Source organism: Doryrhamphus excisus, chromosome 10 (assembly GCF_030265055.1).
Source record: "Doryrhamphus excisus isolate RoL2022-K1 chromosome 10, RoL_Dexc_1.0, whole genome shotgun sequence".
In the NCBI taxonomy this organism is placed as follows: Eukaryota; Metazoa; Chordata; class Actinopteri; order Syngnathiformes; family Syngnathidae; genus Doryrhamphus; species Doryrhamphus excisus.
Genome location: NC_080475.1, coordinates 12,387,355 through 12,410,366, shown reverse-complemented (window position 1 = coordinate 12,410,366; position 23,012 = coordinate 12,387,355). Strand labels below are relative to the sequence as shown.

The following is a 23,012-nucleotide window of genomic DNA, read 5'->3' as shown; positions in this document are numbered from 1 at the left end:
TAGATTAATATATTTAATACATTTTGGTAGCCCTTAATAATAAAAACAAATATATTGTATAATGTCAATTTGTACATGAATATCTGTATTTTACCTTTTTTTAAAAAATTTAAATCAGAATAAAAATTAAATTATTACTTCAAAAATCACTTTTTGAACAAAACGTTGTTGATTTTACTAAGTATACTGTGGTCATTCTATTGTATGTCCTGTTGGCAATATTTTATAAAAGCAAAAATACAATTAAAAATATAATCTAAAATAAATATGTTTACATTATTATATAAATATTATATTTTATATTTATATATATTTTTTATATTTAAACTTGTATGTATATTTAAATATTGTATTTATATTTACTGTATATTTAAATAATAATTATATAAAATGAAATAAAAAAAATTTAATGAATATAAAATTGAATGAAAATAAAGGAATTTTTTGTCAATAACTAGATCTACATCCGTTTTTAAACAAACAATTTAATTGAGAAAGTAGTTGAACATATATACAGTACAGTATATTACAATACACTACCCCTGTATTGGAATACAGGGGTGTGCAGTTCATTCACCAACCGTTAGGGGGCAACAGCCTTAGCGCCCATGTTTTACAATTAAGACTGAGGAAGGCTGCTGCAGTTCACTTACTAACCAGTGGGGGTCGAGCTTCTGAAAACCTGCACCCCATGTCATCAAGCTGTAATATTCAAGCGTTGACATTGCGAAGATGGAGGCTGTAAGGGTCTGAGAACACAAACTACGCTTTTCCCAAGGCCTACATTATGACATTCCGAGTTGGTCCAGGTAAAAAAAAACAATCCTTAACGAGTGAATGAGTGAAAGCTTAGCGCTTGTGCTGGTGCTGATGGGTGAAGTTGTGAGTTTAGCTAGCTGAGAGATGACAACCATGGCGGCTAAATGTCGACCATAAGGTGATAAACTCGTCGAATAAACTACAACGCCGTTTAATAATACTTTCGGCCGCGAATGCAGTGATTGCATTCTTTCTTGATGTTTAAACCATTTTAGCAGCTGCTTAACGCTATAACGGGCTAATGCTAACGATGTTATGATGTACGCGCAAGCTAGCAGCAGGAAGCTAATGCCGTTTCCTGGTAGCCTAGCATTCATTCTAATCTTAAATCTCTGTATGGGATGGCGTTGTTTATTGGATATACTAAATCAGACATGCATACTTTATGCTGTCATAGTTTATTGTCAAAGTACTCCTCAATTAGAATTAATTCGAGAAGGATCGAACAGAATAGCATTGTTTACCTGTGCAAAAATTGCAGGAAATGATTGTGTTAGGTAATATTGGGTTGATTCTGTACTACATTGTACCTTTATTAAGGTTTCAATGGAGTTGAAAGATTAATCAAAGACTTGTAAATAGAGCTTAGTCATTGTGATGCTCCAATTCATTAAAAGACACAGGAAGATGCTTCTCTGTGCTTTCGTGACCTTTGAACTTGTGTGTGTGTGTTTGCAGGAGGGGGCAGGAGGTGCGAGTAGAATCGCCACGCCGCCACCGCCGACAATGTACTCTGAGTGGCGCTCGCTGCAATTGGTGGTGCAGAGCGACCAGGGCCACCTCAGCGTGCTGCACTCCTATCCCACCAATGTTGGCACCGAGGTGGCCAACGCTGTGGTCAAGCCTCTGTGCACGGCTGTGAGCCCTGTGGCCACCGAGAACATTCTCAAGACGGACAAGGAGGTGAGGGAGGAAAAGGGGGACAGTTTAGTTCATTTTAAGGTGTGTAGCGAAGCCTGCTGTCCTCCAAGAAGTGGTGGGCAGGCTTAACTAGCTACATGCAAGTCAAAGACAGGAAGCAGTTTTTTTTTTTTTGGAGCAAATGATTGGTTTGGTGTTTATAAACTTTGTAGTCACTAGCCACGTATAAATGGACCCAAATATTCCAATTCCATTTGGGTTATTTGCTCATTCCGAAAGAAAAGTGCCAATCTGAATGAATATATAATGGGATTCCCAGGGGGTGGAATATTCCTTTCCCCAATCCGATTGAGGTATCTTGTACCCGCTCAAACGGAAAGTTGTCAGACTGTGTTCTTCTTCCTCGTGTTTTTCTTCTTCTGTTGTTTATTGGCGGTTGGCAAGCAGCTTTCGTGTGCATTAACCGCCATCTTTGGAACAGAATTTAAACCCTTCTATACGCCATTCACAAGTCCAGTTTTAGTAAAAAAAGAAAATATATATCTATATAAATCATGTGAAGAGCTTAATTATAAAATATTAGCAAGATTGAACTTTATTTTTTCCTGTTCCCGGTTGTATTCTTTCAGCGAATGCTGAGATATGACGTAACACGCAGCTACAGATGTTCTTCGATTTAAAAAAAAAAAATGGAGGCGAGCAATCGGCACTGGACTGCTGCGGAAAGTTTGTTTTTGATTCAAACTAAATTTCAAGACTGGACGAAGGAAAAACTGGCAATACGGAGTTATTCCAACAAGTGAAAGAAAAACTCAAGGAAGTAGGTATCGCGTGATGTTTATGTTTACCTTTTTTTTTACATATGCCCCATTGACTATTCTGGTTGATTATAGCGGTGCATGTAGACATGTAATTGGAATATTCCTTTCCATGTATACCATTGCTTTCGGAAAAGTCATTCGGAAAGATTCCATTCGGAAAGAGAAAAACTCCTCATGTAAACGTGGCTATTGAGTTTTAATAGGAATGGTTTGGCTCCCCAAGGTGAAGTGGACCATGGAGGTGCTATGCTACGGCCTCACACTCCCTCTAGAGGGCGACACAGTCAAGCTGTGCGTGGATGTTTACACGGACTGGATGATGGCCCTTGTATCGCCCCGAGACTCCATGCCTCAACCCGTGGTCAAAGAGCCCAATATGTATGTGCAGACCATCCTCAAACATCTCTACAACGTCTTTGTACCAAGGTGGGGTCATATATAATTTTTATAATTTTTATCAATTGCAATTTATGAACACTGTGTCAAATTATCACCTCTTCCAGGCCCGAGCAGCACAGCTTGAATCACATCAGGCTTTGCCAGCAGGTGCTGACTGCCGTGCAGAAACTAGCCCGGGAATCTATTTTCATGGTTCGGGAGACCTGGGAGGTGCTGCTGCTCTTCCTGCTTCGCATCAACGACACCTTGCTCGCCCCGCCCACAGTCGGAGGTAATCCACTGGCACGAATGCGTTTGTGGACCTCATGAAATGTGACCATATTGTATTATTTTTCAAGTGGGAGTGGCTGAGAAACTGGCGGAGAAATTGATGGCCGTGCTGTTCGAGGTGTGGCTGCTGGCATGTGCTCGCTGCTTTCCCACGCCGCCGTACTGGAAAACGGCGAGGGAGATGCTGGCCAACTGGAGACATCACCCGCCTGTGGTGGAGCAATGGAGCCGAGTGGCCTGCGCCCTCACCTCCAGGTTAGTCAGGCGATGAGTCCCTAAAAAGCAGGCCAAAAAATACATTCACCAGATTTCTACATGCAAAGTGACAGCTGCCGCTAATTGAGCTTTTCTTCCTGTCATTCACATGCACCATGATTTAGAGGCATGCAGACTCTGGAAAAAAGACAGGGTCATCTATCATATATTAAAGGTTGAGAGATTATATACTTGAAAACCAACAGGTGGTGCCAAGCAACTTTTTCACCTTGCGAGTCAGAGCCTTTCTTCCTGTCACTCACGTACATACATTTTGTCTTTGATTTCGTTAAACTTTACTATAACAAGTATTGGAAAAAGAGGCGTCTTTTGATATTTAGGACCCAGAGTAAACCAGTAAATGTGATGCCAAATGACTATTCCCAATCCAGTCAGAGTTTTTCTTCCTGTCATTCACACACATACACATCAATGAATTGCCGAATTGCCTTATATCATTCATTCATTCATTCATTTTCTACCGCTTATCCTCACAAGGGTCACGGGGGGCGCTCTCAGGGCGAGAGGCGGGGTACACCCTGGACTGGTGGCCAGCCAATCACAGGGCACATATAGACAAACAACCATTCACACTCACATTCATATCTATGGACAATTTGGAGTCGCCAATTAACCTAGCATGTTTTTGGAATGTGGGAGGAAACCGGAGTTGCCTGATATTATTGCTTCTAAATTACTTGTCATGACCCCCCCATTGTACAGAAATGTTATCGCGCCACCCCCCCTTGCCCAGCCCAATTTGAAATATTACAGAAACTGATAATATTTATTAATTTATCTGTACTATGCAGACTGAACTTAAAAATGAAACCAAGAAAATGCAACAAAATGGAGAGCATATTCTAGAGTCAAATTGCATGTTGAGTACTATAAATGTGTACATGTTGGTAGGTCTGCATTGATATGATATGATATGATATTTTGTTTCTGATCAAACATCTTTGTGCATTCAGACTTTTGCGCTTCACCCACGGACCCTCCTTCCCGGCTTTTAAAGTCCCAGATGAGGACGCCAACCTAATCCCGTTAGAGATGGACAACGACTGCGTGGCACAGACGTGGTATCGGTTTCTGCATATGCTCAGGTACATTAACGTCCTTACACAAGTAGTCAGTACTTTCCTCTCCACCATCAACAGTGTGAACAATCTGAATCTGTCAATTTGTCATTTTTTGCACAATCCAAAACAGACGTCTCTGTTTCCGGTCCCTTGCAGCAATTCCGCTACATTTCTTCTTCATGTGTTCCAGCAACCCAGTGGACCTGAGCAACCCCGCCATAGTCAGCACCACTCCAAAGTTTCAGGAGCAGTTCCTTAACTCCAGCAGCATACCTCACGAGGTGGTGCTGCATCCATGTCTCAAACAACTGCCGCAGATTTTCTTTCGGGCCATGCGGGGGGTCAGCTGCCTGGTGGACGCCTTTCTGGGTAAGATGAGCATCATATGTGTAACTTACATATACAGTCGTTACACTAAAAAAAAAAGTTTAGGCGTGGTAAGTATAAAATGTTGCAGGTGTGTGATGGCTACCCCACGGCTTTAATCCAGATGCCTGATGTCAGTTAAATCATGACAATGTCAGTGTGTATTTTTCTTTCTACACTTATAGGTGTCTCAGTTGAAAAGAGAGATGTACGTGAGAGGGTGTTCTCTTTTTGTCCAGCACGACTCTCCCATGGTACAGACACCAGCGGCCATGTTGTATTGAGAAAAGGGGCATAATAATGAGGTTTTGGTGAAGATATATAAAAAAAAATGGAGGAGAGGTTGAGGAGTCCTAACCCTCCATCTCCGTTTCAACATCTTGCGAGGGCTTTCTGTGGGCACAAAAAAAAAAACTCAATCAAGATGAGGCACCTTTTTGATTAGAATCTAACCCACTTGTCTTGCATGTTAACCAATGAATTCTGCCTTTAATCAACTCACAGATTCAGATTACACTTAATAGCAAAACAGAAAAATTAATGAAGTCTGGGGTGTCCAAACTTTTTCAACAGAAGGCCACATACTGAAAAATCAAAGGATGTGTGGTGGCCATTTTCATATTTGTAATTTTCTCAATGAGACAAAACTAATCCAAGATCATTTGTTTTGCTTATACCGTATTTTCTGGACTATAAGTCGCTCCGTAGTATAAGTCGCACAAAGCCAAAAATGCATAATTAGATAGGAAAAAACATACATAAGTCGCATTTTTTGCAGGTAATTTATTTTACAAACTACTTGACCAAAATAGACATTACGTCATCTTGGATGGCAAGTTCTAACATTAATAAAAGAATAGAGAACAGGGTGAATAGGTGTAAGAAATGCTAACACAATGGTTATTCATTCATTCATTCACTACCGCTTTTCCTCACAAGGGTGCTGGAGCCTATCCCAGCTGTCTTCGGGTGGCCAGCCAATCACAGGGCACATATAGACAAACAACCATTCACACTCACATTCATACCTATGGACAATTTGGAGTTGCCAATTAACCTAGCATGTTTTTGGAATGTGGGAGGAAACCGGAGTACCCGGAGAAAACCCACGCATGCACGGGGAGAACATGCAAACTCCACACAGAGATGACCGAGGGTGGAATTGAACCCTGGTCTCCTCGCTCTGAGGTCTGCGCGCTAACCACTCGACCGCCGTGCCACCCACAATGGTTATTCAGCTACACGAAAAATAAACACAACACAAGGTGTCCAGTGTTTATGTAACATAAACAGTTTTTTTCCATTTATTAGTCGCTCTGGAGTATAAGTTGCAGGAACAGCCGACCTATGAAAAAAAGTGTGACTTATAGTCCGGAAAATACAGTAATATGTGAGTGTGTGTGTGTGCTCTTGTGTGTGTGTGTGTTTGTCCAGGGTCTCTGCTGGGGCTTAAAGAGTGTAAAATCCATCAATTTGAGTTCAAGACGTTAAAATGTCTAAAACTCCCTTGAAATCTCTTCAAATGCCTTAAACACGATTTGGAACGGTCTGTCCCAAAAAAAAATGTCTTAACATTACTTTTTCAGTCTCACTTTAACTTGTGTAGCCCAGTAAGAATTTACAGAATAAAAGCACCACCTTGTGTGCTGTGTGGGCTTCAGATTTTCCATCATGTTGTTGCTACTTTTTAGCCAGTATGGGTGTGAAGTGGGTCTTTAATTATATCCATGACGGTCTTTAACCCTTAGATGCACGAGTGACTGGACCCTACACTCTTCCATAAGTAGAATCAATGCGTTTTTATGTAGATTTTGCCCTTTTGTTTAGGAATAATCACTTGTATGATATTTAGTATTATATTTAGGTTAATTTATTCCTGACAGCCAAAGTTGATAAGAATCAAAGGTTCCTATTGGATTCAATAGAAAATGCATGCGGGTCATTTTTGACCCACTTATGGAAGGTTGCGGTTGTAACACAAAAACAAACATTTCTTAAAATGTATAAAAGGTAAGTTAAAAATGTGAATGGCATGATATCAAAAACGTGTTTTTTGAGGAATACCTGGAATATGAAATGATAATTTTTTTTCATTACGAAGATATTTCAAGAAAACTACCTGACCATCATTTTTGACCCACTTATGGAAAGTTGGGGTAGTAACATAAAAACAAAAATTTCTTAAAATGTATAAAAGGTAAGTTAAAAATGTGAATGGCAAAACACGTTTTTTGAGGAATACTTGGAAAATGAAATGATAAAAAATTTTCATTACAAAGATATTTCAAGAAAACAACCTGACCGGGTCATTTTTGACCCACTTATGCATCTAAGGGTTAAAAAGTTAAATGTGGCTTGTTGAAACCAACAGAGACCCTGATATATCAGTCTATGAGTGTGTGTGCGTGCTCCAGGTTTGTGTTATAGGTAAGTAAGGATTATTATAGTGGAACCCGCATACGTCGAAGCTGTAAGCGATTGTCGACATAGCCGAAACTGACCACACATTTACACGTGACCTTTGCTAGGAGACATAAGTAGAATGTTTGTTGACATCATCTTCCTGTATCATCTTTAGATTGTTGTGTTTTTGTATATTTTATACACCTATCTAACACAGCTGCTGCTGTCTCGAAAGAACAGGTCTACCAGAGGAAATGATGATAAACAATAAACAATAATATGGAAGTGGAAGTGCGCGAGGTACTGTACATTAAGGGCTGTGTGCACACTATAAACCTTGAAATGCATCCTAACTTTGTGTTTCCAGTGTCACTCGCTTGCAACGTGGCCAGTTTTTTTTTTTTTTCGTCGCAGTTGAGCATCTGCCCCCGTGTTAATATCCGAGCAGAAGCAGTAATAAGAATATGTTGCAAATATTTTGTGATGAATTTGTCCTCATGTCGACATCAGCATGGCCGACTTAAGCGAGTTCTACTGTATATTGTTCAATGTTATTAGAGTCAGCGTTGAACCTTTTTTTTTTTCTTGTTACATTGTGCTTTATTGTCCTTGTTTTCAGTGACAAAACAATATTCGGGCTGTGTTACGGCCCCCCTGGGTGCCACTTTGGACACCCCTGCTTTAAGAAGTGATTGTTCCTCGTCTCTCCGTTTTATTCTATGAACTCACTGGACCCAATCCTCTCATCAGGCATATCCCGTCCTCGAGCCGACAGCGCCCCTCCTACACCGGTCAACAGAATGAGCATGTCTCCGCCCCCCTCTGTTGTCAACACCACCCCCCCTCACAGTCGCAAGCAGCGGCACACGGTGGTCACCAAAACCACAAGCAAGAGTTCAACTGTAAGTCCAGTTTCATGTTCAGTTTATTTTGAAAGGTGATTTAAATTGGACATGTCCCCCCACCCCCCCGTTGCAGAGCAGTAGCAGTCAACCGACAAAAGTATCGCAGCAGCAGCAACCTTCATCCTCCCCGACTTTGTTGTCCAGTCCAAACCAGAGCAGTTGGGAGTCCAGGCCGCTGCCCGCCCCGACACGCCCCAAAGTCAACAGCATCCTTAACCTATTTGGCCAGTGGTTATTTGATGCCGCACTGGTCCACTGTAAGCTCCACAGCGGTCTCAGTCGAGACCCCAGCATGACCGGTAAGTCGCCAGACCGTGCCCCCAAAACTAGACCATTCCATGCATGGGCAGGTGGGTGTTATGCTGCTGGGGCATTAATATAACATTTTTGTGTGGAGTTGTCTGTGTTTTTGTAGTGTCTTATTTTCAACTCTGTGTTGTTGGGATGTCTGGTCTGTTTTGTTTTTTCTTCTACCATTGACTCAGAAACTTACTTCTGTCTGTGGAGGGCTTGGCTAGAAGTGGCCTGGTTTGAGAAACTCATCAGGTTCGAGCGACAATTTTTAAAACCTAAAGAAAAAGGCATCATGGGTGTAATATAAAAGTATATTCCTCAAATAGTGCTGTTCGTTTCTAGTGCAGATGCTTATTTTAAAGCTTGACTGATATGGGTTTTGTGGGGCTGAAAAAATCAGATATCCAATATATTGTATGAAATAAAAGTATTGCTTGCCCGTATATATATATAAACTGTACATGAGCATAAATTCTTGTAATACCCAAAATAAGTTTCAACACAAAGAAGCAGAGGACTACAAAATGTAAACAAGGAAGTTTGATTTACAACACCGTCAACATAAGACATAATTATTAAAAGAAAATATGAGCTATAAGCCTCACATTACAAATATACAACATAAGGTGACCAGAAATATTTCAAATAAAGCAAAATTTGTTCTCAATCAGAAATCACTCCACACTCTTTATTGCTCTCTGGTTGTACCATATCTTACTTATTGTGTGGGAATATGGGGTAATAACTATAAAAGCAATCTTCACTCGATAAATGTACTGCAAAAAAAGGTCAGTAAGGATAATTCATAATGCCGCCTACAGAGAACATACTAACTCCTTATTTCTAAAATCACAAATACTTCAACTTGCTCATATAGTTCATCTTCAAACAGCTAAAATAATGCATAAGGCTAAAAATAACCAATTACCTAAAAATGTCATTCAATACTTCTCTACAAGAGAGGAGAAATATGATCTCAGGGAAGAACTACATTTGAAACACTTATATGCTAGGACTATGTTAAAAAGCCATAGCATTTCAGTATGTGGAATCAAACTATGGAATGGATTGAGTAAGGAAGTCAAACAATGCACAACGATGAGCCAATTCAAGAAACAATACAAGCAGTTGATGTTTGCTAAATACAAGGATGAAGAGTTTTGAACCAGTCATGATGTGCTATATATATCACTATATTGACACTTACTATGGTACACATTATGTCATTGGATGGTCATATCACCTCCTACTTCGGTATGAGGTACATTATTAAAAAAACAAAAACAAAAAAAAACTGTATTATGGAAAGCAGGAAGTGAACAAATGTAACAGTTACTGATTGTAAAAGTACCAGATGGAGGGGTAGGATTTAATAAGCTTTGCTTCTTCCTACTCCTTTTGGACACGTGGAACTGTGAACTGATTATGGGATGCATTCAATTGTAATCTGATGCATGTTCAAATGAAATAATACCATTACCATTAATTCAAGGTATTTAAGTGCAATTAATTGGAGCATGGCCTCTGTTAGAGCAGAGGCCACTATTTGAGGATGTACGGTATTTATTTATAAGTGGTACTCCTGATCATTGGCCCCCTGACATGTTTTATGTGTAGTGTCCTGTGCGCCTCTCCAATGTCTGACTGCAGTAGGTCAATCTGTAGATCAACAACAACAACAACAAAAAAAAAACAACAACTCAATTCATGCCTGAAATGAATTGGCTGTGCTTTGATTTTGTGTCTCTCCACTATTTCTGTTATCTTGCAGCCTCTTTTATCCAAATTCTCCTTTCTTATAAATCTTGTAAGTAGGAACAGCAGCTTTGTTTTTTTTTTTTTTAAAAACCCACCTCTTCACTTGATTTTAATTTCCATGACCAGTCTTTGACTTTGATTTGCCCCATGATCATCGCAATTACCGCCATCGTTTTTTTCTGTTGTCACTCCTCGTCATTCCAATAAAAATAAGTCCCATCAGTGTAGTTTCGGCATCTTCCAGAGGTGATGGAATGATTCCACTTACTGATCACATGTCTCCACCATAATTACGTTGCCAGTCTGCTATAATGTCACATTGTTGTTTTTTTGTATTTTATTTATTTATTTTTTTGACAATTCTCAAGATATTCACACTAATCTTTATTTGGCTTCAGACCATCTCAAGTTCAGCTTTGTTTTGATCATTTTCTGTTGTTTGTTTGAACTCTGGAATTATTGGTTTGGTGCCTCAATGCATGACGTGAATGTTCTGTGATCTTGAGTGATAGTCGTGCATACAGCCAGAAAGCTGACACAGGGATTTTGTGTTTCATCTCCATTCACTTGGTTTACGTCCCTGAATGGCGGAACTGTATGGCAAAGTCTTTGTGTCAGAATTCCCTTTATTCAATGCTATGAAATTATGAATGTGTACTGTATGTTGTAATGCTGTGAATGTCATAGCAGTGAAATGCTGTTTTTTTTGTTATTGTTAACTTTTTTGGTTGTTTGCCTGTCTGTGCATGAGTCGTCACCCCCGAAAAAAATGCCACATTGCAATTGAGGTTGCTTTCATTCCGTTTTTTTCCCCCACTCTGTGCAGCGATAGCCACACAAGTAGGCCTGGAGCTGAGAAGGAAAGGCTCACAAATGTCCACTGACTCCATGGTTTCCAACCCCATGTTTGACGCCAATGAGTTCCCGGAGAGCTATGAGGCAGGCCGAGCCGAGGCCTGTGGGACTCTGTGCCGTATCTTTTGTAGCAAGAAAACGGGTGAAGAAATTCTACCAGTTTACCTCTCCAGGTAATATCTTCAGGAATTGTTTTTTTTTGTCAGATTGTATCATGTAAAACTAAAATATACAGCCTGTTAGAGTCTAACCCTAGTTTGGTTTGCCTTTATTAGAAATACACTGTGATACTTTTACTGTACTTTATTATTTATGACATAGTAGTTCATTCCTACTGTGTTTAAGGACAACCTGGAAAGACTGTGTCAGCTTCCACTCAATTGATTTTGTGTTTGTGTTTATGGGAAAAAAACCCCGAGAACTTTAGGTTAATCCTCTAAAGCAAACCCAGCCATCATCATCAGTTAGTCGTGTATTTTTTTTTTAAGCTTTGAGCAGTCAAATGTTTCTGAGATGTCCCCTCCTGCAACCCCAAACATGGTGAAGCTCCAAAATGTGCTGCCGCAGTGTTGCACCGATTAAAGTTAGATGTCCGCCATCTCCAGGTGTAAAATAGTAACTATATGAGGCGTCATATTCCTCTCTATGGCATATTAAATTCAACAATGTTGCTTGTTGTGGTTTTGTGATCTTTGCGTCGAAGTGCCAATCACATGATTAACAAAATTTAAATTAATTATAAAAAATTTAAATTAATTAATTATAAATTAACAGAATGTTAATTTCGTTCTTTCCAACAGGTTCTACATGGTGTTGATTCAAGGTCTCCAGATCTCTGATTTCATCTGTAGACCCGTCTTGGCCTCCATCATTCTTAACTCTTCCTGTCTCTTCTGCACCGACCTGAAGGGCATCAATGTGGTTGTGCCATACTTCGTAGCGGCCTTGGAGACTATTGTACCAGATAGGTCAGGCTAATAGCACGATGCAATCATTACATTGTTCCGTTGAATATTTTTGAAGTGGTTTCCAGAAATTTACATGCCTGTGGTTCATTTGTTAGGGAGCTGTCAAAATTCAAGATGTATGTAAATCCCACGGATCTGAGGCGAGCCTCCATTAACATCCTGCTGGCCATGCTGCCATTGCCGCATCACTTTGGCAACATCAAATCAGAGGTAAGAACCTTTAATAATTTATATATATTTATTGATTTACCGCCAATGCTTTTTGAAGGTGAATGTTTCTGCACAACATATGATATCTTCTCTTTTTGAAGGTTCTGCTGGAGGGCAAGTTTAACGAGGAGGATGGCTTGCCTCATGACCAGCCCGTGTCTTTTTTGTCCCTGAGGCTACGTCTTGTCAATGTTTTAATCGGCGCCCTGCAGACGGAGACGGACCCTACCAACACGCAACTCATCCTGGGTATGGGCGGTTTTCAGTACTGAAATACAATCTGTGTGTTTGGCCTCTCCTGATACTTCAGATGCAGCTACTCCCATCTTGTGGCGTTAATAAAGAAATATATAGAGACCCACTAATAATACAATTATGTTGTATATTTTTATTTTTAACCATTATTTATTATTTTAATGTATTTATACTATTAGTGTGTAACAATCAGAAACAAAAGTAGTAATGCACTCCATTTGGTGTCCATTTTCCTTCCCTTTGTATTGATTGTTCATCTTGTATCCTCTCTCAGGTGCAATGCTAAATATTGTTCAAGACTCTGCCCTGTTGGAGTCCATAGGTGCGCAGACGGAAACGGTACGTGTCGCTTCTTTCCACCTGAATAACAAGCAATATTTTTACATCACCGTGCTCACTAATGTGGACCTGCTGCGTTTGGTGTTGCCAGGGGAGCATCGATGGCACTCATGCGCCCTCGAGAAGCCAGAGTCACAGCCGAACCAACAGCGGCATCAGTTTCAGCAGTGGAGGCAGCACGGAAGCCACCAGTCCGGACTCTGAACGTCCTGCCCAGGCTCTACTTCGGGATTACGGTAAGACACAGCTCGGGTCATCCCATCCCATCCCATAAGCAATTGCCACATGTCATCTTCACCTGCTTGCTTGTCAATCATAAGCATGTGACTTTTATAAAATGAAAATGTTTTCTCTTTGTTAGCTAACGTGGTTAAAGTGGTATGCAGAGTTAAGAAGCGTTGGATAAAATGTCTCTGTAGGTGCTGCTACACTTTTTTTGCTGTGACGGTGTGCTTTTTCCTCAACAATATGTGAAGTGCTGCTGTTTATCTCCAAATCTGTTACTCTTATTGTTGCTGCCTGATGAAAATCTTGTATTGTCACTTTGACAGGATAAAAACACATCAAACAAATCATGTTAAACATACATGGCAGTGAAGATATAGATTTTCAAAAGAAAAACATTTTTTTTTGTTAATCCTGAAAAAGTCATTGGAAAACAACATTATTCTTTTCAAATGTCAAATGATTTTATAATATATATATATATTATATTATAATTTTATATAATATATTTATAATATTTATATTTATAATATATTTATAATATAAAGGGTTCAGTGAAAAAAACAATTTTTTTTGTTAATCCTGAAAAAGTCATTGGAAAACAACATTATTCTTTTCAAATGTCAAAGGATTTTATAATATATATATATTATATTAATAATATTTATATTTATAATATATTTATAATATAAAGGGTTCAGTGAAAAAAACATATATTTTTTGTTAATCCTGAAAAAGTCATTGGAAAACAACATTATTCTTTTCAAATGTCAAATGATTTTATAATATATATATATTATATTATAATTTTATATAATATATTTATGATATTTATATTCATAATATATTTACAATATAAAGGGTTCAGTGAAAATATAATGATAATATATATATTATATTAATAATATTTTATAATTTTATAATTTTATAATTTTATAATTTTATAATTTTATAATTTTATAATTTTATAATTTTATAATTTTATAATTTTATAATTTTATAATTTTATAATTTTATAATTATAATATAAAGAGTTCCGTGATATGTTAGAATTATCTATCAAACTCGACTAGCAAGAAGCAGTGTCCAGTATTAAAACCTGCCATTATTTCTTGTTTAGTGAAATAGAATTCATTTAAATATCATGTACATTAATATATGCTCTACAGTATGTGCTTTTTTTTTCCTCCAAGTCTGTCCTTTCAAGGCATGTTTTTAACCCCCTAAAATGCTGCATGTCTTCTGCTCTGCTCTGCTCTATTTGGTATTTCGGGGTGTCATATGTTGTAGCTCTTCCAGATACAGCGGCAGGCCTGTTGGTCCGTAGCATCCACCTCGTCACTCAGAGGCTCAACTCCCAGTGGAGACAAGACATGAGCATTTCACTTGCCGCCCTGGAGCTGCTGGCCGGCCTCGCCAAGGTAAAGCTACCGTACAGCACACTTCTCACACGTCCAAATCTCAAATTTAGTCTAGTTTCTTCATATTGCATTTATTTAATACAAGAACAATTTATTTTGCTCAGGTCAAGGTGGGGGTTGACTCAGCGGACCGCAAGCGAGCTGTTAGCTCTATATGTGGCTACATTGTGTACCAGTGTAGCCGTCCAGCACCTCTTCAGTCCAGAGACCTTCACTCCATGATTGTAGCTGCTTTCCAGTTTCTTTGCGTGTGGCTCACCGAACACCCTGACATGCTGGATGAAAAGGTACGTCGTTCAAACGTTCAAATCGTTCAAATCGTTCAAAAATATGCCTTGTATATATGGTAATGGTTTAATTTCATTTGAACATGCATCAGATTACAATTGAATGCATCACATAATCAGTTCACAGTTCCACATGTCCAAAAGGAGTAGGAAGAAGCAAAGCTTATTAAATCCTACCCCTCCATCTGATACTTTTACAATCAGAAACTGTTACATTTGTTCACTTCCTGCTTTCCATAATACAGTTAAAGTTTTTTTTTTGTTTTTTTTGCGTGTCCAAAAGGAGTAGGAAGAAGCAAAGCTTATTAAATCCTACCCCTCCATCTGGTACTTTTACAATCAGTAACTGTTACATTTGTTCACGTCCTGCTTTCCATAATACAGTTTAAGGTTTTTTTTTTTGCGTGTACAAAAGGAGTAGAAAGAAGCAAAGCTTATTAAATCCTACCCCTCCATCTGGTACTTTTACAATCAGTAACTGTTACATTTGTTCACGTCCTGCTTTCCATAATACAGTTTAAGTTTTTTTTTTTTTTTTAATAATGTACCTCATACCAAAGTACAAGGTGATATGACCATCCAATGGCATAATGTGTATCATAGTAAGTGTCAATATAGTGATATATATAGCACATCATGACTGGTTCAAGACTCTTCATCCTTGTATTTAGCAAACATCAACTGCTTGTATTGTTTCTTGAATTGGCTCATCGTTGTGCATTGTTTGACTTCCTTACTCAATCCATTCCATAGTTTGATTCCACATACTGAAATGCTATGGCTTTTTAACGTAGTCCTAGCATATAAGTGTTTCAAATGTAGTTATATTTCTCCTCTCTTGTAGAGACGTATTGGATGACATTTTTAGCTAATTGGTTATTTTTAGCCTTATGCATTATTTTAGCTGTTTGAAGATGAACTATATCAGCAAGTTGAAGTATTTGTGGTTTTAGTAATAAGGAGTTAGTATGTTCTCTGTAGGCGGCATTATGAATTATCCTTACTGACCTTTTTTGCAGTACATTCAGCGAGTGAAGATTGCTTTTATAATTATATTTTTTTCTGTGTCTAACGTAACTTTATTTGGCAAAAGGATTGTTTGGTGGAGGTGTTGGAAATCGTGGAGCTGGGAATTTCCGGCAGCAAGTCCAGACAGGAACAGGAAATCCGACACAAAGGAGAGAAGGAGCACAACCCGGCTTCCATGAGGGTGAAAGATGCTGCCGAGGCCACTTTGTCATGGTGAGGCAACAATTGATCTTTTTTTGGTGGAACGGAGTGAGCCCTCTGAGCTCATACTTGAAACAGTAACACACTCATATTAAAGTAAGATGTTATTGATGCTGAACCACTCTTTATTGTACCACTTGTTTGTGAAATGTTATTTAACTTGAGTAATACTATGGAACAGTTAAAACACATGCATCTACCGTTCTGTGTATGACACAAAAGAAAAACAACTGCCATTATTCAAACATCCTTAATCTTCAAACAGCTAAAATAATGCATAAGGCAAAAAATAACCAATTACCTAAAATGTCATCCAATACTTCTCTACAAAAGAGGAAAAATATGATCTCAGGGAAGAACTAAATTTGAAACACTTATATGCTCGGACTATGTTAAAAAGCCATAGCTTTTTGATGTGCTATACATATGACTATATTGACTGTTACTATGGTACCCATTATGTCATTGTATGGTCATATCACCTCGTGCTTTGGTACATGACAAAAAAATTAAATTAAATCAAAATTACTTAAATTAAATTAAACTAAATTAAAATTACTTAAATTAAATTAAGCTAAATTAAAATTACTTAAATTAAATTAAACTAAATTAAAATTACTTAAATTAAATTAAACTAAATTAAAATTACTTTAATTAAATTAAGCTAAATTAAAATTACTTAAATTAAACTAAATTAAATTAAAATTACTTAAATTAAAATTAATAAATTAAATTTAAAAAAACAATTAAAAAATTATATTAGGAAAGCAGGAAGTGAACAAATGTAACAGTTACTGATTGTAAAAGTACCAGATGGAGGGGTAGGATTTAATAAGCTTTGCTTCTTCCTACTCCTTTTGGACATGTGGAACTGTGAACTGATTATGGGATGCATTCAATTGTAATCTGATGCATGTTCAAATGAAATTAAACCATTACCATCCTCTTTTTAAGCAAGGTGATTGTCCCTTACTAGTAGTATATGTAAGACAGGCTAGACCGCAGTGACATGAGTTGTCAACATAAGGGGAACAGACTTACATGGGTTTCACTGTATTCTTTTTACCCAGTATCATGCAGGTCTTGGGAGCCTTCCCCTCCCCTAGTGGTCCCTCCTCTACTTGCAGCCTTCTCAACGAAGACACCTTGATCCGCTATGCCAGACTCAGCGCTACGGGAGCTAGCAACTTCCGCTACTTTGTTTTGGACAACTCTGTCATTCTAGCCATGCTGGAGCAACCTCTCGGCAATGAGCAGAGTGAGCAGCTAAATATCATGTATTTTACGAAACTTAGATGAGCTGAGAGAAACCTATAAGATGGGACCGTGTTTATCTCCCTCCTGACAGACCCCAGCCCATCTGTGACCGTTCTCATCAGAGGGACGGCCGGAAGACATGCCTGGACCATGCAGCTCTTCCACCAACCCAGGGGAGCTCGGGCCAATCAGAGGGTGAGATCACACAGAAGATTGCTGCAAACCTTAAAGCATCTAATGTTAATTATAAACCAAAATAACATCAGATTTATTTCTTATTGATGTCTGACAGAACCACACCGACTGTTTTCCTCTCCTCCTCCCACAGCAGGTGTTTGTCCCGGAGGGGCGTCCGACACCAAACAACGGTGTGGGGATCAAATACAATGTCAAGCAGAGGCCGTTCCCCGAGGAGGTGGACAAGATTCCCCTTGTTAAAGCCGATGTTAGCATTCCTGACCTGGATGACATTGTTAGCAAAGAGGTGAGAGTGCAGTATCTCATCCCTCCATTTTCAGCAGCCATGTTATGATAAAGATAGCATGAAAGATTGGTGGAAGATTGTCTTTGTCGTAACAATGCTTATAGGTAGTACATCTTTAAAGGGGACCTATTATATTTTTTCCACCTTTCTAACCTATAAAAATAGTTACAATGTTGAATTCCCGTGTTAAACAATGCCAAAGTTTCACATAATGAGGTTTTCGCATTTGGAATTGAGCCGTGAAAGACATTCGGGATGGATCTAAAAGCTCTGTTTCAGAGAGCGTTGGAAAACTGGACGTTTGTGATGCCACAAGATGGGCGGACTTCCCTATATGGGCGTGCACTGTAGGCGAGATACGCTTGAGCTCTGAGATATTGTTCATCTTGTATCCGCATACTGTATTATTATTATATTGAAATGTTCCATTTTTATGTTACTTTACAAACCTAGGCGGGTTATTTGGGCTGGCTGGATGATTTGAGAACTACAAATACGCTGAGTTATATCCCACACGTGAGTTGATGCTGGAAACACAGTTGGTTGGGTTTTGGCGGGGTGTCTTGTTATTTGGCAAAACAAGTGGGATTTTTTTCGGGGGTGTCATGTCTTCTTTTGAAAAGCACTCTGAAAAAATTGCAACAGCATTCAACCAATAAATGTATATACCTTTCAGTGAAGCAGAGTATCCATGTTTTAATTGTTCCTTTTATTATGAATGCTGTTGCAATGAGATCCTAAACACGGGTGACCTTTTAAACAGGCTTTTCACAAACGCACCCTTCTGCCGCAGCATGTCTTCTAATCCTCTCATCGCTCTCTTTTCAGCTGGAAGTTCAACACGACAGGCTGCGCATTCTAATGAGCAAGCAGATAGAGTACGAAAACACGTTGGAGCGACATAGCGACGACGTCTGGAAGTCCAAGCCTTTTCCCGACCCGCAGATTGACTGCAAACCTCCTATGCCGTCGCAGGAGTTCCAGACAGCGCGACTCTTCCTCTCACATTTTGGCTTCCTCTCCCTGGAGGCGCTCAAGGTGAGTAGCTGTGGTATTTATACGTGTTTTTTATGTTTTCTATGCCACTTATCCCAAATGAGCACCGTAAAGTCAGCCAAATTACAAGTTACTCATTCATTCATTCATTTTCTACCGCTTTTCCTCACAAGGATCTCGAGCTGTCTTTGGGCGAGAGGTGGGGTACACCCTGGACTGGTCGCCAGCCAATCACAGGGCACATATAGACAAACAACCATTCACACTCACATTCATACCTATGGACAATTTGAAGTCGCCAATTAACCTAGCATGTTTTTGGAATGTGGGAGGAAACCGGAGTACCCGGAGAAAACCCACACATGCACGGGGAGAACATGCAAACTCCACACAGAGATGGGTGGAATTGAACCCTGGTCTCCTAGCTGTGAGGTCTACGCGCTAACCACTCGACCGCCGTGCCGCCTATTACAAGTTACTATGGTATCCATTATGTCATTGTATGGTCATATCACCTTTTACTTCAGTATGAGGTGCATTATTTAAACTTAAACTGTATTATGGAAAGCAGGAAGTGAACAAATGTAACAGTTACTGATTGTAAAAGTACCCGATGGAGGGGTAGGATTTAATAAGCTTTGCTTCTTTGCTTCCTACTCCTTTTGGACATGTGGAACTGTGAACTGATCATGTGATGCATTCAATTGTAATCTGATGCATGTTCAAATGAAATAAAACCATTACCAAATGCTAAGCTAATGTTTGAGTCTCCCGACAGGAGCCCAACAACAGTCGTCTACCTCCTCACCTGATCGGCTTGGAGTCGTCCTTGCCCGGGTTCTTTGATGACATCAACTACCTTGACCTGCTCCCCTGCAGACCGTTTGACACCGTCTTTGTTTTCTATGTCAGGGCTGGACAGAAAACCAGCCACGAGGTGAGAAAAGTTCCAACTAGTGATGGCGGCGTTTTTTCCTGTAGTGACTTTAAATCGTTTACCTGGCTTTGTTTGTGTTCAGATCTTGAGGAATGTAGAGTCATCATCTAGCGTCCAGCCTCACTTCCTGGAGTTCCTGCTGTCCTTAGGCTGGCCCGTGGACGTAGGCAGCCACCCGGGGTGGACGGGGCACCTCGATACCAGCTGGTCCCTCAACTCGTGCTCCGAAAATGATCTCCAACAGACTGGCGAGTCACTAAAACAAGAGAACTTGTCTCTGACATGTATTATATATAATACAGTTTTTTTCTTTCTTTTGCAGAGGAAACATCTACTCCTGAGGATACAGGAGGCTCAGTGTTCAACGGGGAGAAGAAAGTTTTGTACTACGCCGATGCGCTGACTGAGATCGCTTTTGTCGTGCCATCTTTGACTGAACATTCTGGTCAGTATCTTACATTCACAAAGAAAACTTCAGAGCGGTCCTATCTAGTCTTGTAGTAAAAGATCTATTCAGTATGTTTGTATTCAAAACAGAGCATTATTTTCATAAAGCCGTTTAATCCGACAGAGGAGTCATCGGTGCACAGCGACTCTACACTGGAGGCCGACACCAACATGGATCTCATGCCCAGTTTACTCAAACAGCCCAATCTCACACTCGAGCTATTCCCAAATCATTCGGAAAACCTGGAGTCTGCCAAAAAGGTAACGTCTCCGTATACCGAACAGCATTGTTGCACAACAGGGAGTGACTGACTTATGTGTGTCGGTTTGTCTTTTTATAGATGAGTCCTTTAGTGAAGACCAAAAGGTCTTCGAGTGGAAAGTCTTTTCCGCCACTGGGTCCTGAAACCAAAGTGTTTGTGGTGTGGGTGGAGCGCTTTGATGATATTGGTAGGTTTGTGCTGAGAATTCCTAGCAATTTCTCCCATGACCTACCTTGTGGTTTTAAATGGTCGCTTATTATTATTATTTTTTCCTCAGAGAACTTCCCATTGTCAGACCTTCTGGGGGAAACCAGTACAGGTTTGGAAGCAAGCATGAGCAACAGCACGTCCTGCAGGTACTCTACAAACATTGTACTGCTTGTACTGTCGATACAAAAGCCAAATTGTTTGGTGCAAAGAAGCATGCAGACCAAGGCCAAGCTTCAGTGCAAAACAGGAAGTGGAACATGCAGCATGTGCGACGGTGGGCAATAAAAAGGAAGTGATAGAGGCTGACAACGGGGAACATTCAGTAACCTTGCCATCAGTTTTTTTCTATTACAGTAAACCTCGGATATATCGGACTCGGATATATCGGAAATTCGCTCACAACGGACAGATAAAAAAGAACCGATTTTTCTGTAATGCATTTCCAATAAAAATTCATTGCATATATCGGATTTTTTATAACGGATTTTGCCTATTTCGGACAAAATCTCCAGTCCCGTTCCAATGCATTTCCATTAAATTTCCCTCGCATATATCGGATGGCTGCATCGTGGCGCTCCGATTCGCCAAATCGTGACAGGCCGCTATACGACGTCATTTGCAGCGTTGCCTGCGCGTCCAGGTACATTGGAAACATAGTCAAGGAAGTGCCTTTTTATAACGGATAAAATCCGATTTACGCATATACCGGATATAAATCCGATATATGCGTAAAACGGACATTTTCCGGTATACGCATATAACGGATTTCGCTTATATCGGACAAAACCAGTGGGAACAATTGAATCCGATATATCCGAGGTTTACTGTATAATGTCATTCACTCTTCAGATCGGGGTTACTGGAGAAGGATGTTCCTCTGGTCTTCATCCACCCGCTGAAGACCGGCCTCTTTCGGATCCGACTCCATGGAGCTGTGGGGAAATTTGGCATGGTGATCCCCCTGGTGGACGGCATGGTGGTCAGTCGCCGGGCGCTAGGTAGTATCTTTTTTTTTGCTTGCTTGATTGTAGAGGGGGCTGCATAGTGGATAGTGGTTAGCGCGCAGACCTCACAGCTAGGAGACCCGAGTTCGATTCCACCGTCGGCCATCTCTGTGTGGAGTTTGCATGTTCTCCCTGTGCATGAGTGGGTTTTCTCCGGGTACTCCGGTTTCCTCCCACATTCCAAAAACATGCTAGGTTAATTGGCAACTCCAAGGTATGAATGTGAGTGTGAATGGTAGTTTGTCTATATGTGCCCTGTGATTGGCTTCGCCACCAGTCCAGGGTGTACCCCGCCTCTCGCCCGAAGACAGCTGGGATAGGCTCCAGAACCCCCCTGCAACCCTTGTTAGAAAAAGCGGTAGAAAATGAATGAATAAATGAACATCAACTTTCTAAACCATACACAACCTCATGCACATTGTATTATCACAGATTGTGACGTTTTTGCGTTGATGTAAAATACTGTAGCTTTTGCATTATTAAGAGAATGACGAAAATGTGGTCGATCAACAATCACATTACTGAAACAAACAACCACACCAAAAAAAAAAATAACCACTTCCACATCGAATGGGAGGATAACTTTTTTCCACTCGGACATGCACTGTTAAGGTAATGTAATCTAAATTAATGTCTCACCAGTGTAACATTGCTGATGCTTAGTTAGAATAGTATATATGACTTGTCTTTCAAATGTGTAATAGGCCGCATGTTCGAGTCCCTATATAGCGACTGTAGTTTTAAGTTAGTTTTGTATTGTTGGGTTCAAGGGTGTACCCCGCCTCTCACCGGAAGACAGCTGGGATAGGCTCCAGCACCCTCAGCGACCCTCGTGAGGAAAAAGCGGTAGAAAATGAATGAATGAATGATTGTAGAGGACCATAATGTATCCCACCAGACATCTGTATTAACTAGCACAAGTAGCACTATCAGGCTGTATTACCAAAGCAGTGTAATTACAGAAGTCTTACTCCTGTGTCCTCCTCCACTCAAGGCTTTCTGGTGCGTCAGACCGTCATCAACGTGTGCCGACGGAAGCGTCTGGAGAGCGACTCGTACAACCCGCCTCACGTCAGGCGGAAGCAGAGGATCACGGAGATCGTGCAGCGTTACCGTAACAAACAGCTGGAGCCCGAATTTTACACCTCCCTCTTCCGCGAGGTGGGGGAGGGAAAGCCTCACCTTTAACACGAAAACCTTCCACTCATCCTGTCCTGTCCTAACACTGGCTCATGAGCGCACACGACACACACACACACACACACACACACAAAACACACAACATGCATACATGATTCACACAACACAGAATCTTTATATTTATACTGTACAACTTTATTTATATGAATCCATATATCAACACTGTCTGCCTTTGACTCTGAGAGCAAAGT

The 23,012-nt window shown here is 40.0% G+C and overlaps 1 protein-coding gene across 9 annotated transcripts; it reads left to right on the top strand.

The window, feature by feature from the left end:
* Positions 1–664: 664 nt before the first annotated feature.
* On the top strand, positions 665–22,903 carry LOC131137312 (ral GTPase-activating protein subunit beta-like). 9 transcript variants are annotated; one of them, XM_058085103.1, is made up of 33 exons: positions 665–809; positions 1,498–1,722; positions 2,725–2,927; positions 3,005–3,171; positions 3,239–3,425; positions 4,400–4,531; positions 4,698–4,876; positions 5,059–5,127; positions 8,027–8,178; positions 8,255–8,480; positions 10,247–10,282; positions 11,060–11,261; positions 11,889–12,056; positions 12,152–12,266; positions 12,368–12,515; positions 12,796–12,860; positions 12,952–13,096; positions 14,376–14,506; positions 14,611–14,793; positions 15,887–16,035; positions 17,094–17,281; positions 17,372–17,475; positions 17,609–17,764; positions 18,218–18,280; positions 18,593–18,802; positions 19,539–19,697; positions 19,780–19,945; positions 20,020–20,142; positions 20,269–20,405; positions 20,486–20,594; positions 20,685–20,763; positions 21,467–21,615; positions 22,616–22,903. In XM_058085103.1, exons 2-33 carry the CDS (start codon positions 1,546–1,548, stop codon positions 22,807–22,809), a joined length of 4,671 nt encoding a protein of 1,556 aa, XP_057941086.1. In that variant the 5' UTR covers positions 665–809; positions 1,498–1,545; the 3' UTR covers positions 22,810–22,903. The 9 variants fall into 9 exon arrangements, with proteins under 9 accessions (XP_057941086.1, XP_057941087.1, XP_057941094.1 ...); XM_058085104.1 differs by lacking the exon at positions 10,247–10,282; XM_058085111.1 differs by lacking the exons at positions 5,059–5,127; positions 18,218–18,280 and having other exon boundaries at positions 17,612–17,764.
* Positions 22,904–23,012: the final 109 nt, after the last annotated feature.

Excerpts from the sequence above, each read along its gene's own strand:
- LOC131137312 (XM_058085103.1), top strand. The coding sequence starts at position 1,546 with ATGTACTCTGAGTGGCGCTCGCTGCAATTGGTGGTGCAGAGCGACCAG. Across the intron at positions 3,426-4,399 it reads GCCTGCGCCCTCACCTCCAG|ACTTTTGCGCTTCACCCACG; the intron begins GTTAGTCAGGCG and ends TTGTGCATTCAG. Across the intron at positions 20,406-20,485 it reads ACCTGGAGTCTGCCAAAAAG|ATGAGTCCTTTAGTGAAGAC; the intron begins GTAACGTCTCCG and ends GTCTTTTTATAG.